This window comes from Epinephelus lanceolatus, chromosome 22 (assembly GCF_041903045.1).
Source record: "Epinephelus lanceolatus isolate andai-2023 chromosome 22, ASM4190304v1, whole genome shotgun sequence".
In the NCBI taxonomy this organism is placed as follows: Eukaryota; Metazoa; Chordata; class Actinopteri; order Perciformes; family Serranidae; genus Epinephelus; species Epinephelus lanceolatus.
In genome coordinates this window covers 4854522-4868851 of record NC_135755.1, presented here as the reverse complement: position 1 = coordinate 4868851, position 14330 = coordinate 4854522, and the positions used below count along the sequence as shown (strand labels likewise).

At 38.7% G+C, this 14330-nt stretch overlaps 2 protein-coding genes and 1 long non-coding RNA gene across 4 annotated transcripts in view; all 3 read right to left on the bottom strand.

Moving 5' to 3' along the window:
- LOC117246012 (uncharacterized) overlaps positions 1-14330 on the bottom strand; it is a 54226-nt gene that overhangs the window by 7248 nt on the left and 32648 nt on the right. The window lies entirely within an intron of this gene.
- Positions 664-8275, bottom strand: LOC117245945 (uncharacterized). 2 transcript variants are annotated; one of them, XM_033609571.2, is made up of 6 exons: positions 8148-8275; positions 7803-7965; positions 7457-7617; positions 5332-5446; positions 4943-5056; positions 664-3743 (listed from the first exon to the last, which is right to left on the bottom strand). In XM_033609571.2, exons 2-6 carry the CDS (start codon positions 7861-7863, stop codon positions 3340-3342), a joined length of 855 nt encoding a protein of 284 aa, XP_033465462.1. In that variant the 5' UTR covers positions 7864-7965; positions 8148-8275; the 3' UTR covers positions 664-3339. The 2 variants fall into 2 exon arrangements, with proteins under 2 accessions (XP_033465462.1, XP_033465461.1); XM_033609570.2 differs by having other exon boundaries at positions 7803-7903; positions 8148-8273.
- LOC117246008 (uncharacterized) lies at positions 9906-14311 on the bottom strand. The gene is made up of 4 exons (XR_004500655.2): positions 13991-14311; positions 13654-13727; positions 11612-11758; positions 9906-11426 (listed from the first exon to the last, which is right to left on the bottom strand). It is a non-coding gene; the product is annotated as an uncharacterized LOC117246008 (long non-coding RNA).

Here is a 14330-nt window from a genome sequence, read left to right as displayed (position 1 = left end):
CCTGCTCACTGATTTATTGCACTATATCGATCAACACTGACTGATTAATATTTAAGCTCAGGCTACTGCCACAGTAAAATGGAGTTGAAGTCTGCTCTGTTTAGCACACAACACTTTCTGATAATAACTGGAGTTAGTTTTCATTCACAAGATGGAGGCTTGTTCAGAATGTTCACCACCTGCTCAAGCAGCAGCCTGGTCCTGTTTTTGTTAGAGGAGGAAACCAAGTCAAGTCAAGTCAACTTTATTTATAGAGCACATTTAAAAACAACAAACCAAAGTGCTTTACAATGGATACAAATTATACACAACAAGAAAATAATCGACCAAGACAGTAGAGTTTGCCTTGAGTAAATTCAATGAAAAAGATGAGTAACAAACATGTTCTCATGATGAATCACCAAAAGCTAAGGCAAAGAGATGGGTTTTTAGCCGGGTTTTGAATATATTTAAAGAGGGTGAAGATCTAACTGTTTGTGGCAGGCTGTTCCACAGTTTTGGACCAGTAACTGAGAAAGCTCTGTCACCTCTGTTTTTTAACTTTGTAAGTGGGATAGAAAGCAATGATTTGTCAGTGGATCTGAGGGGACGAGAGGTGGAATAGGGAGTGAGGTGTTCTGAAATAATCTGGTGCTGGTCCATGCAGTGCTTTAAAAACAAATAAAAGAGTCTTAAAATCAATCCTATACTTTACAGGTAACCAGTGAAGCGAGGCCAATATAGGGGAAATGTGATCACTTCTAATGAGTAATGAGTCTTGCTGCTGAATTCTGAACAAGCTGCAAGCATGACAGAGCTGACTGGTTGATGCCGGTGTAGAGGGAATTACAATAATCTAATTGGGAGGAGATGGAAGCATGAACCAGAATTTGTAAATCTTTTATGGACAGAAATGATTTAAGTTTTGCAATGGATCTAAGATGGAAGAAGCTTGAGCTGACAACTGAGTTGATCTGTTTATCAAATCTAAAGCCAGAGTCAAAGATTCTTTACATGAGATTTTAAATGGGAAGACAGAGGACCAAGAGCAGTGGTAACAGCGGCATAAGTGTCTGTAAGGCCAAAGATGAGGACCTCAGTTTTGTCATGGTTCAGCTGGAGAAAGCTTTGTGCCATCCACGATTTTATGTCATTAATACATAGTAATAGTGAATTAATGCTGCAAGGGTCTAATGGTTTCAAGGGAGGTGCAACTGGGAATATATATTATATATACTATATTATATATATATTGTATTTCCTCAGTATAGAGCCTAATGGAAACATGTATAGTGAAAATAAAATTGGGCCTAAAATGGAGCCTTGGGGAACACCATAGGAGAGGAGGAGCAGAGGAGGAGCACACATTTCCAATTTGGACATAGGCTTGAGAAACTAAGTAACACACTAAACAAAAACTGGCCACAGAGCAGACAAAACAGAAATAAAGGCGGCAGACATTCACTGCAAAATACATTTTTATATAGAAAACATTTCAACAAAGTCCTGTTTCTGACACAAAATCACAAAGATGCTTTGCAAACACTTTACACTTTGGGAGATACTTAAAAAAGGTTTAAACAAACTGATTGTCCTACAGTTAATGTCAAACAAGTAACACATGACACCACTGTACTCACTCAGTCAAGTAAAACTTTAGCTGCACCCATTTGTAATAAATCAAGCATTAAATAAAGTTATTTTTTATTTTCACTCTCTCTTCTAAGCAGTGTTCTACGTATTCATAATCAGGGGTGGCGAGTAACTGAATACAAGTAACTAAGTTACGTATTACGTATACGTTACTGTATTCTGTTACAGTTACAGCTTCAGTTGGTGCCATTCTGAATACAGTTACTGTCTTTTAAAATAGATTACTTGAGGGGATTGTGTTATCTGGCTGCTAACTGGCTGCAAGCGACGCAGCGCTGCTGTTTTAAACTGAACTTTTGTCAGACATCCTGTTTCTATTTATTCCTGTTCCTCGCTTTAAAAGCTCCACAATAGAAGAGGAATGACTGATTCATTAAGTTGAAATGAGGAATTATCTACATGATCACTACAAAACTAACTAAAAAAAAAAAAAAAAATACAAAAACATAAATTAGGTGGCAGTTGCCTGAAGGGAGATCTGCAGGGAGCTGAACATTTCTGGCACATCGACTTGTTGTTGGCTACATCATATGAAATTTCCAGTAAATATCACAAAATATAACTTGTGTTTTCTGTTTAAAAAGTACAAACATAGAGCGTACTTGCCTATCTTTTAAGAGGTTATCTGTCCAGTTTAGTGCACAGCTGATAGGTAGGTGGTTTGTCTTTTTAGAAGTGCGCATTTAGCAGATTTAGTGTGGACAGAGAGGCATTCATTTCCCATAAACAGATTTTTTTTAAATGTGTGCAGTGCACCTGTTCAATGACAGTGGCAGGGGAGTGTGCTCTGCGCATGGAAATACAAGACCCAGACAAATGAGTTCAGCAAGCAAGCAAATACTTGGCATATGTTACTTAGTGTGAGTACTCTAGTGGAATGTTACACAAATTACATTTTAGGGCATGTATTCAGTAATCTGCAGTGGAAAGGGTTTTAGAGGTTATCCTCCCAACACTAATCACGTAATATATGTGTATATATTCAACATATTCTCAAAGAATGGTTTATATCATGTCGTACAAATTTGTGACCCCACAAATGACGTTATGTCCTTCATGTACAGTTACATAATTCACGTAAAACTACGGAGGGTAGGTTTAGGCACTAAAAGTTACTGTGGTTAGGTTTAATAAAAGCAACATGGTAAGGACGTACCGTAAAATGTCTCTAAGTTCACTCCAAGTTCACATGGATGTGACCATGAGACACCAGGGGAAAGTCCCGGCCGAAAGTCCACTTTTTTTGACCCATCTGCCACCCCAACCTGGCCCCCTACAAGCGAGCACGGGACTGCTTCTTTGTTTACCACCATCAACGCATTGGTAACTGAACACAGCCTTTCAAAATATGTGGGGTATGTATGAATTTAGGTGCATTACTTTTCATAGGAAAACATGCAAACAGTTTGTGAGAACAGCCTGGTGTATTCATAATGAGCCAAAGGCTAACGCTAGGTTGACAGCAGATACTGTTAAACACACACAAAAAACATAAAAACATTCGAGCTCATTGTGCAGCACCACTGAGGGACAGTCAACTTCAACTTCATCAGCCAAAAACAAGTGCATCACTTTTTAGTGTCCACTGGAGACAGTTTCTGAGCGTCTTGCAGTGCATTTCTTAATTTGTTTGCATTTTCTCTTTGCAGTGCGTTAACCTTGGAGGGCCACCATACATATTGACTACTTTTCCTTCCTCTGACAACTCTACCTAAAGTCTGCTTCCTTCTTTTGAAGAATTCTGGTAAACTGGATCTCTAAAGGCTCCAGCAGTCTCTCGGTGTTCAGCAGCTGTCTCTCGTTTTCTTTCTTGGTCTCGTCCAGTTTCCACTGCGCTCGCAGTAAGTTTTCTTTTTCTGTTAGTAACTCCTGTGGTTTGTCAAACTTCAGCTCCCTCTCTGTTATTTCATTCTCCACTTCCTGAAGCTTCTGTTTGTTAACTTCCCTCTCCCCCTCCACCTCTGCCAGGCGCACTCTGAGTCGATGCCTCTGGTTCTCCAGTTCAGTCTTCATCTCCATCATTGTGTTGACCACATCCGTCTGGTCCTCGTCTTTCTCCACTGACTCCTTCTCAAGCTGTGCGTTTTTCTTCTCCAGCTCTGCTTTCTGGCCTTTTCAACAACAGAGACAGGAATGTTATTCAAACAAAATGTAGTTCATGTAACATGTGTTTCTGTGATAGCACCTGACATTATATGTATGACAGATGATATAAAAACAACTTTAAATTTCCAGCATTTTGGACAAACTGACCACTGACATGAGAAGTCCATGTATCAGGGTTTCATGCAAAAAATTGTTTGTTTTTTTTAAGTGGGCATGATTAAAATATGTCACTACATAAAGGCTTTCTACTTCTGGAGCTGAACCATTAGCACTATTAGAGTGCATGTAATCTTACAACTCACACTGAAGTCGGAGACAACCAGCACTTGGTTAGAGACTTCCTGCGTTAGGAGCTCCTTACATGTACTCTAATAGTGCTGTCTAAAGGCCCGAACATACTCGGGCGGAAGGTACGCGGAGTGGACTCCACGGAGGTCTGCCTGGACCAAAAGCGGACGTCTGCAAGCCCTGTGCGCGCAAAGCTCAGATTTTACGACCATGCGGACTCCGCTCCACACTCCAGTGACTGCTCGGCATGTATTTTTCACATTGACGCGCAAGAATTGTGGGTAATGTAGTGTGTTTCACGGACATTTTTACAGGAAACTACAACGCAGAAGTGCGCTCGACTATGGAAGCCCGAATGACTGTAGACATTCCTCGTGGAGTCCGCTCCGCTTATAGTATGCCCAAGTATGTTCGGGCCTTAACCCCAACCACGTGGCTAAATGTAACCAGCGTTTTTGAAGGAAAAAAACTTGAATTTGCAGTGTTGTACCAATGTTGTGCTTTTATTTTGAAAGAGACTGTATACAAACTGTACATTTCCTGGGACAACATTAGTGTACTTTGAAAACAGACAATGCATCTAACAGGCTGAAGCTGACACGGCGTCCCAGAACATCAACAATCAACACACCCAGGGTACCTTGGACGGCATATCTCAACATGAAATATGTGACGAGGTCGGAGTGAGAATGTGTTGACTCTTAGGCATTGGACCACATTCTCTTAGCACTGGGTCTAAACGTTTTCAATCCCTCCTTCACCTCGCTGCTTTTCTCATCCATCAGTCTGATTTGATCAGCTGTGATTGGATGTTCTGTGACTGAACAATTACTCAAACTGGACAAACCGTTGCTGGAGAAATTGGGATCTAAAGGTAATATAATGCTGTGGTAGACATGAAAGAACTGTGACTTACATTTCCATTTGGTCATGGCATAAACAGCCAGAATCAAACTGAAAGCCAAGTCAAACAGGATAGCAGCTAAGCTCATGTTCGGAAACACAGAGGAAACGAATCCAACGAACCGAGCTGAAACAACAGCAAAACAACAAATTATTCACTTCACAGTAAAACTCTTATCTTATCTTTAAAGTCCATGTTTGACTTTAAATCAAGATTTATGTTTCGGTTCTTTTAAGCTTGTTGCTTCAGATGCATCTTTGGAATTTTGGAAACCAAAATTTGCTAAAAACATGTGATGTGCAAAACTGTGCTCTGAGAATATATGTAACTACAAATGTTACTGGAGACAGATTTAGAAATACAATATAATATAATGAGCTCAGTATAAGAATGCAAGTTACCACATGTGTGTATAAGGAGGACGACAAAGACAGTTTTGAGGGGCATTGATCCTGTCATGATGGTGAGCGCAGAGTCAAAGAGCAGTTCGTCCTTCAGGTTCAGCTTTGTGGAATTCTGAAGAAAAAAAAACAGGCTTTAAATACAAGAAAGGCAGGGTGTGGGATACAGAAAAAAGACACACATCAGACACTGACGCCAAAAGCTACTTCTTTTGGCCATATGATATGCAGCCCTGGTTGATCCTATAGGGAGGGCGAAGGGGTGGTGGATGGCTCCAACAAATCCTGGACTTTCATCCAAACCATGATGTTTTTTTGTTTTTTTCTAAACACAACCACATGCTTTTGTTGCCTGAGCCAAACCGTGTGCCCATTCCAGAACGTCAACAGCAGACGCTGAAGGATACCTAGCGTGTAAAACCCTAGACACAAAAGTCTACTCACAAAGTGGTGTTATGTGACGACTTGGGATGAGGACATATTCACAAAACACTACGCAAATATGAAGAAAACATATATCCAAAATGAAGCTTTAGTCATTACACAAAGTACTTAGTTTGTAAATTTAACCTCTTTAACTACGCCCGGACGCCGACGTCCTCGCTCCCCTCCTCCTCTGTTAAATGGTATCTCCCAGGCGCACTACGTCATCAAACCATGTGATGTTTGGTATTGCCGCATTCAGGAAGCTCTCGACTTTTCAACAATAACATTGTTTTTCTTTTATTTATTTATTATGTATTTTGCACCAGAACAAAATCGTGATGAGTGGTGACAAGACATGTCATGCCGTTTTTCGATGGGAAAAGTTAAAGGATTACTCGCGATCTTATGTGGAGCTGTTAGCAGACACGTAGCTGTTTTATCAAAGACAAGAGTCTCACTCCTACCACTATTTTTGGCTGAGATATACCGTCTAGAAAGTGGGATCATAACTTTCACGTTTCATATGGCTTTATTTGGTGATATTTTATGGTGTGTCTGTGTCATAAACAACATCAGCTATCATAATCACACCTGATTTCAATAAGGTACAATGTTTGAAGCTGGCTGAGTGTTGTTTGATCACTGACAGTACTGTTTTGAAGCTGAGTGACCGACTTGTCATTTGGAGCTCCGCCTGGATCTTTTCATGGAAAAAACACTGTAGAATGATCATACTTTGAGCAGTCTTCTTCAAATTTGAAACAAATGTTCATTGATAGTGTGCCTACAGCCCCACAGTGTCATTTACCTGCTCAGGTGAAGCCACAGACAGTTATTCATCCTGAAACTCATTTTTTACTGATTCAGAGGCCCATTACTCTGTCTCTGTATCACCTAGAGTGTTTCTGACACTTTCACAAGAAACTTCAGAGAGTTTTCTTTTTGGCAAGACCTCATGCATGCATGTCGTCAGAGCGGTTCAGATGCTACAGTCATTTTAATTTGGGTATGTCATTTTAGGCATTTTTGCCACAAAATGGGGGTGGAGTGCAAGATTAAATAAATAACCTGAAATTTATACCTTCTCTAAGCAGGTGTTACATCATTCAGATTTAAACCTATACAGCCAGGCTTATGATTAGTAATGGTTCACAAACATAATTTACAAAATCAAATCATTTTATTTACTAATTTACCAATTTTTTTTTTTTTTATTATTAACTTTTGTGTTACAACAATTAGTTGTTTTTATTATTATTATTACTGAACTTCTTGTCTATTTTATTGTATTTTATTGTCATCATTTTCATTCTTATTTCGTGGTATTTGGTCTCTTTTATCTTGTTCTTTTGATATCACTCTTTTAAACAACTGTTACTGTTATTATAGCTTTTAAATGTATTTTATTACGTTTTCATCATTTTTATAGTTTCTTTTTTTCTTTTTATTATATTCATGGTCTTCAATTGATCTGTCTTATTATCAGATTGTCAGTTATCTCTGCACTAACCTGTATTAAAAGAGCTGTGCAAGAAAAGATTGATTGATTGATTGATTGATTCTTTATTGTTACTATGGTGTAAGAGTTAGACAGATAGGAGAACCTTACAATAGGTACCAGGTACTTGTTGAATTTGTTCTGTTAATGCAACTTTTCTGTGATAATATTCGTGTTCATGAGCAATGAACAATCACTTACCCTTTTATGTTGTAGTTCATGTTTCTCTGTGAGCTTCTCCAGCTCATTCTCCTGTTCCATCAATGTAGCAACCACATTTTCCCATTCTTTCTCCTTCTGTGACTGCTGAAACAGTGACTTTGTCTCGTTATGGTCCATTTTCTCATATTTTTGGGAATAGTCTAAAATTGAGCAAAACCACACAGCAGTTTTGTAAAGTAAAGCAAAAGGTCAATCGTCATGTGAGCGATACTAAAACCATAACAGCAAATAAGACAAAGAGAAACATAAACAGCAGAATACAACCAGACTTTTGTCACGTAATCAGAAGTATTTTAACCATTTAATCATAAGAGCAGTGACTTACAGTTCCATGAGCTCAGCGCCGCGACAAATGCAGCAACAGGTAGAATAAATTGCTTGATCATGATGATACAGAATATGTAGGAGTGGATGAGGCTGAATCAGCTGCAGTGAAGACACACAAGACAGTGTGTGTGCTGTTGTATTTTGTCTATCTGGTTTTAAATCTACAAAATCATTGTGGAGGCAAACAAGAATGTTTAGATACATCAACAGAGTTGGCGCCTGATTTAGAAATTCACAACACCAGAGAGTAGGACACACCAATAAACATAAGTTCATGTAGTCAAACCTTTACAAGAATGTTGCACCACTACAATAGAATGAGCAATTTAGACGAGTTACATACCTGCTTTGTACGGTGAAGTCTCCTCGGCTCAGAGAAACAAACGTACAGTACGCTGCACCCAGTATGCTCCACTAAAATAACTTGCACTTTGATCCCATTCACCTGTAATCAGATACCTCGGTTGACTTTGTGTGTTCCTGCCTGTCTGCTGCAGCTTCTACATGTATATACTGTATGTTGTATCTTTGAAAATGTGAAAACTTTTGCACTTTACAACAAGGTTTTAAACTCTACTCCAGTTTTATCTGCTCTTTAATTGCCCCTTTTCACTTTCCAGCAAGGGTTTTATCTGTAGGTCTGAAAAGTAAGGTGGAAGCCTGCATTCATTCTAATGGCCAGCAGGGGTAGGCTCCACTTGTTAACAAAAAAGAAGACCAATTGTTGTTATCAAGTAAATTACTTTCATTCTCACTTCATTTATTACTTAACTGAACATTTTCCTGATGAGTTTATAGTCCCAGTATAGTTTCAAGTCTTCTTCAACACAGCATGAAGTTCATTTCAGAAATGATGCTCCCATTTAAAGTAAAATAGGCAATAATACAGTGTGCTTTAGGGTGTCGCACCAGCAAGATGGTGTCCTGGCTTTCGTGGTCAGATCTACCCCTCGCTCCTTCACAGCTCCCCTCTCTTGTCTAAATATGATCACTTATGGCTCCAAAAGTCAAAGAAAGTGACGGCCAAAATGAACCAACTCGAGGCCTCAGAACAGGAGTCCACAAACCAATAGATGATGCCGTGGTGGCTGCGTCCATTATTTTATACAGTCTACAGTTTTAGGGCTGGTTTTAAATTTTTTGCTCTGTACTTAAAGGGTGTGCCATCCATTTGAGACAGGTCTCAGGTCTTCAAAGGGCTTTATCTATTTTTTTATTGCTTTATTTGTGGGGGAAAGTGCAGACAACAATGACAGTTGCAGAAGCAGTGTCTGATGGACTGAACACACAGTGGTGGAGGAAGAATTCAAATCCTTTGCTTCAGTAAAAGTACAAATACCACCACTGTAAAAACACTGTTACTTGTAAAAGTCTTGCACTAAAAATGTTACTTAGGTAAAAGTATGTAAGAACACTCAGGAAAATATGTTTAAGTGTTAAAAGTAAAAGTGAGCCTGCTCATGCAGAAAAAATCTACTTGATAAATTAATTAAAAGGAAAGCAGTGAGTCATCATAATTGAGAAGCTGCAAATACAAACTGTTTTTGCAGGGAGAATAATTTAAACATTTGTCATTTTGTATTTTTGTATTTTCATCTGGTTTGTGTGCAAAAAAACTTAATTTATAAAATAACTAGTTACTGAAGTAACTAAATTTTCACCAGGATTTTCACCAGGAAAATGAAGCCATGATGTCATTTTCCTCTGAGCCAGACTCCATTGAGAAAAGCAGTGATTGAAAATTCCTGAACACAGGAGCTGCTGCTCTACCGCTGCGTCCATCGGTTATTTTGTTTGGGTTATTGTGTGACTTTGGTGTTGTAAGGGGTTAGTTCATGTTTTCTTGCCAACCCTTTGACAGCAGTACAGCTTCTCCAGACTGGGGCCGTGCTGACTGACATCTACTGTAACTAACTATAGATAAGTCCCCCATGCAACCCCACCTCAAAAACTCTCAATGACCACTTTAAAAGCAGCTTGTTTTCTTTGGTGTTTCTTGGTATTATAATAATATCTGGTGATGTGTACACTTGTCTTTATGTCTTCTGTCATTGTTTTCTTCTGCAATCTCACGTTGGAAAAAAGAAAATCTTCCACAAAACATGTTAAAATCAAATTTTATTTGATTCTCACAATCAGAGAAAATAGCAAATTCTGAACTGTGACATTACAAATGCAAATCACACAGCAGCTCAGATCATGACTTTAACATTTTGTATCACCATGCAAATGTGCAAATCTTATCCCTAAATGCATTTTTACATACACTCAATTAGTATTGTTATTTTACAGTTAGTAACAAGATACTTTTTCTAAACTCTTAACACAGCAACACACTGACATCACACAGTTAGTTCAATTTTTTAGCTGTTTTCTGTCCAAGACGAACATGTTATCAATAATGACTATCAAAATACAAACATCTGATGGCATTATACAAAAGCTGCATTACTTGTCATGTGTTAGTTGTACCTGCATGAAAAAAAATGTTTTTTGCATTGAGTGAAAACAAACAAACAAAAAAAAAAAAAACACTGGTCAAATTGCTGCAGTAATACACAAATATAGTAGAAAAGGCAGTACAGATTGGAATCAGAATTGTCTACTTTACACAATTTATACATTTCTCGGATATTCTTATGATATTATTCAGTCAAGAAGAATTATCAGTTGTTTGTTATACTAACTTTAAATAAGACGAGAAAGATCCATAAATTTGGTTTTGGATAAGCTTGAATGTAAAGAAAACTATCCCCTCCTTTCCCATTTATTTATTACTTTTAAATGGGTTCTGTTTTATTCTGTGTGTTGAATTCCATTGTATTTGTTTACAATGACAATAAAAGGACTTGACCTGAACTTCAGCAGTTTAGAAACTGCAAATCATTGGCTGCATATTCTGTGGAAACAATGTGAATTTTGTTAATGGTATGGTCCACAACAGACAGCTGTTATTGTAATGTTGTTTAGAGTTTATAGTTAATGATTGTAAAAAAAAAAAAAAAAATGTAATTCAGTTGCACTTAGTGATAACCCTCTTTTCTAAAATTTCACTTTACATCAAATTTTTTCAACCATCCCAGTAAGCATGACTTAACTCATCTGAATATTGACACTGAAGCCAGTTTCCTGGTGCATCAATAAAATGTTTGTGAGCTGTATCTGTTCACCTTTTGGTGATTTCTAATTTGCCTTGTGTTTGGCTAATCTATCCATACCTAGACATCTCTCCTCCTGTTCAATCTACTGACCTGTATCTCCACTGGCTCCAGCACTTTCTCTATGTTCAGTATCCGTCTCTCTATGTTCCTCTTTGTCTCGTCCAGTTTCCACTGAGCCTGCAGTAGATTTTCTTTATCTCTCAATAACCTCTCTGGTTTGTCAAATACCTTTTCTCTCTCTGTTATTTCTGCCTCCACTGCCTGAAGCTGCCTCTCGTTCTCTTCTCTGTCTGCCTCCACCTCCTCCAGTTCTCCCTTGACTTGATGTTTCTGTGCCTCCAGGTCCTTTATCAGTTCTTGTAGGCTGGAAACCACCTGTGCAATGTTCTCCTGTTCTTCGGTCTTCATCCTTTGTACTTCACTTTCATGTGATGTTTTCCTCCATGAATCAGGTTTGGCACCTTTTATGATGAAAAGATGTAAAACACAGAAACACCAAAAAAAACAAAAAAACAAACTGTTATTAAACAGCAAATAATATTTCGGTAAACCTAATAAAATTCCATTAATACAATCAGGAGAAACACTGTGTTGGTGTTTTGCAGTAAAATGTTAATATTGTAACCATCAAGGAGCTGTGACTTACGTATACATTTATACCAGACGACAGCAGCTATCACACAGCAAACAACCAGTACACCGCCAGCACAAACTGCAGCCATGGGAACACAGTCATAAGTAAAAATGGTTTGACCCATTTTAGCTGGAATATCATCAGCTGAGGACGCAGCACCTGAGAGTGACAAAGAGCTGAAATGTCAAACTCATCTGGCAGCATCAACACTTATTAAATCAGTTTACAGTGCTTTTTTTTTTAATCAACATGCTTGAAACTTGAGAATAATTATAAGTACAGAAGTAGAGTTGTAGGCCCAACACATGTTGCCTATCTTGCTTAAATTAACAATTATTGTCATACACTTATATTGGGATTCATAGCAATTAATATGAGTGAACAGGAGGGTGAGTGTGAGCAACTGTTCTTAATGTGACAACTAATGACTAACTTGATATATAATAATACCTTAAGCTAATATTTTTTAAATTAAATTATTTAAACAGCCCATTCTCACTCCCAACTCGTCGCCACTTTGTCACTGATTTCCACATCAGACAAATAAGCAAAAAGACACCTTTTGCAGCGGTATGATAACCCACCAAGCAGCGTCAGTTTATTAGGCCCATGGAGGGTATCAGTTTGAAAAGCTGCAGCTAACGACAACATAGGAGTGGGAAAGTCCTGATGGGGCAGGTGGGAGCGGTGGCATATGGCGGAGCCTGCTGTTCACTTAACGTGTGAATGGAGTTCCAAACCATGATGTTTTTTTGTTTTTTTTTCCCTAATTCCAACCACTTGCTTTTGTTGCACAAGAAATTAAATGTGAGTAAGATGTTTTGTTAACGTACATTTACTTTGAAAAAGACTGTGTGCATCTAATGAACACTGTAAAATTAAAACAGAAGTGTACTTTGAAAAGACACAATGCATGGAACAGCAACGTCAACAACCAACCCGGTCTCACTCGGAAGTCGTTGAATTCCTGCACTTGGTCAGTAACTTCCGGTGTCAGACACAGAAGAAAAAGCCGACCCTTCAGGTCAGAATGATACATGGCCGGTGGCTGTTACTGTTTAACGGTTTCCTCGGCAATAGGGGCGAATGTGGTGGGACAACAATGAAAGTTCAGGCAGTGAAACTCCGAGTAGGGCGAGCGGAAGGGATGGTGGAAGGCTGTCAGGAACCACCGACTTTCAGGGGTTGTTGGATCAAGGTGTTCGCTTCCCGTAACATTAAAATGCCCAGACCCTGTTCTTTTTTTCCAAGATCCAGCCACATGCTTTTGCTGCCTAACACCCAACCACGTAGCTGTCTTTGCAAAACATAACCATGTGTATTTGTTGTAGAAGGGGGGAAAAAAACGTCAATTCGCAGTACCAGCACAGTGCGATTAATTTGGACGAGACTGTGTGCAAATGGCACATGTCCTGTGAAAACGTAAGTGTATCTTGAAAACGGACAAATGGGCAAAGTCACTGACCAAGCGTCGTTATGTGAAGAGGTCGGAATGAGAACGTGTTGCAACAACGGGTGCAGGAGGATACCTAGCCCGTCATACAGTATGTGGGCGCAAAGTCCACTGATAAAGTGGCGATATTTGACGAGTTGGGATTGGAATGCATTGGTAAGAATGCACAGAGCGAAGTATCGAGGATAACAACAACAATAAATATAACAACAAACTTTTCAAGATCGACGTCACAAAGTTCTTCAAGAAGATGCAAACCAAAACTGACAAGTGACAAAATCATCAGATTTTAAGTGGAAAAAAAAACAATTTGGTGTATTAAAAAAAAGCAATACAATAACAAGGTGCAGTCGTCCAGCTACAGAACATTACAGCAGGTGCAGTGTAAGTTCAGTTGCATTCTCGAAGCACCACGGTTGCCCTAAGTCCTTATGAATTATCCTTTACCTCTTTCTTGATGGTTTCCATCAAGGTCAATGAAAGTGTACAGGAAAGGAGACTGTTTTGTCTATTGGACCCCAGCCAAAGCTTTCACTGATGTGTGTTTGAATTTGTTTTACAATGCAGAGACAGACAGAGAATATTCAACTTAAATACTCACTGTTCACAAGATCACGTGGCAGTGGAGGCACACTGGACCTCTGAGAATGATATTCTTTAAACCAGCAGTAAACACTTTAAAGAAGAGACCATGTGGAGAAGCAAAGCAAAATAATAACAGTTATCACCATGATATAGTCTGATAATTAATCAATAATGAAATAAAGTCAAATCTTTACTGTAAGATCTTTATTCTACCTCAATGCACCTTGTATTTTTTCATGCACTTAAAATGATTAAAAATAACCATGATAAAGAGAATATATCCATTTATGTTGGCAGACCCGACATGATGAATAATTAAACTAAAGAAAAAAAGTAATGTTCTGATAGCTCACCTGTCGTGTGCGTGAACGAGTCAGCTCCTCTCAGTGTGCAGAGATCTTCAGGGACAAAGTCCTCGAATAAAATGATTCGTCCGTTGACACTGGTCGACTGTAATCAGGTAAAGGTGTGTCCACCATGTCTCCTGTCTGCTGCAGCTCTGTCTGTTTTCACTGAACATTTACTGTGCTCACATTGTTGACTGAATGATTGCTTTTGTGCTTTGTCCTATCATGGGACAATAAATCGTACACGCTGACTGTTGATGTTCAGCTCAGTCTGTTTCCTGACAGCCAACTATTTCTAAATGTTTTCTGGACGACTTCTCAGTCTGGAGTTTAGCTCGACCTTTGT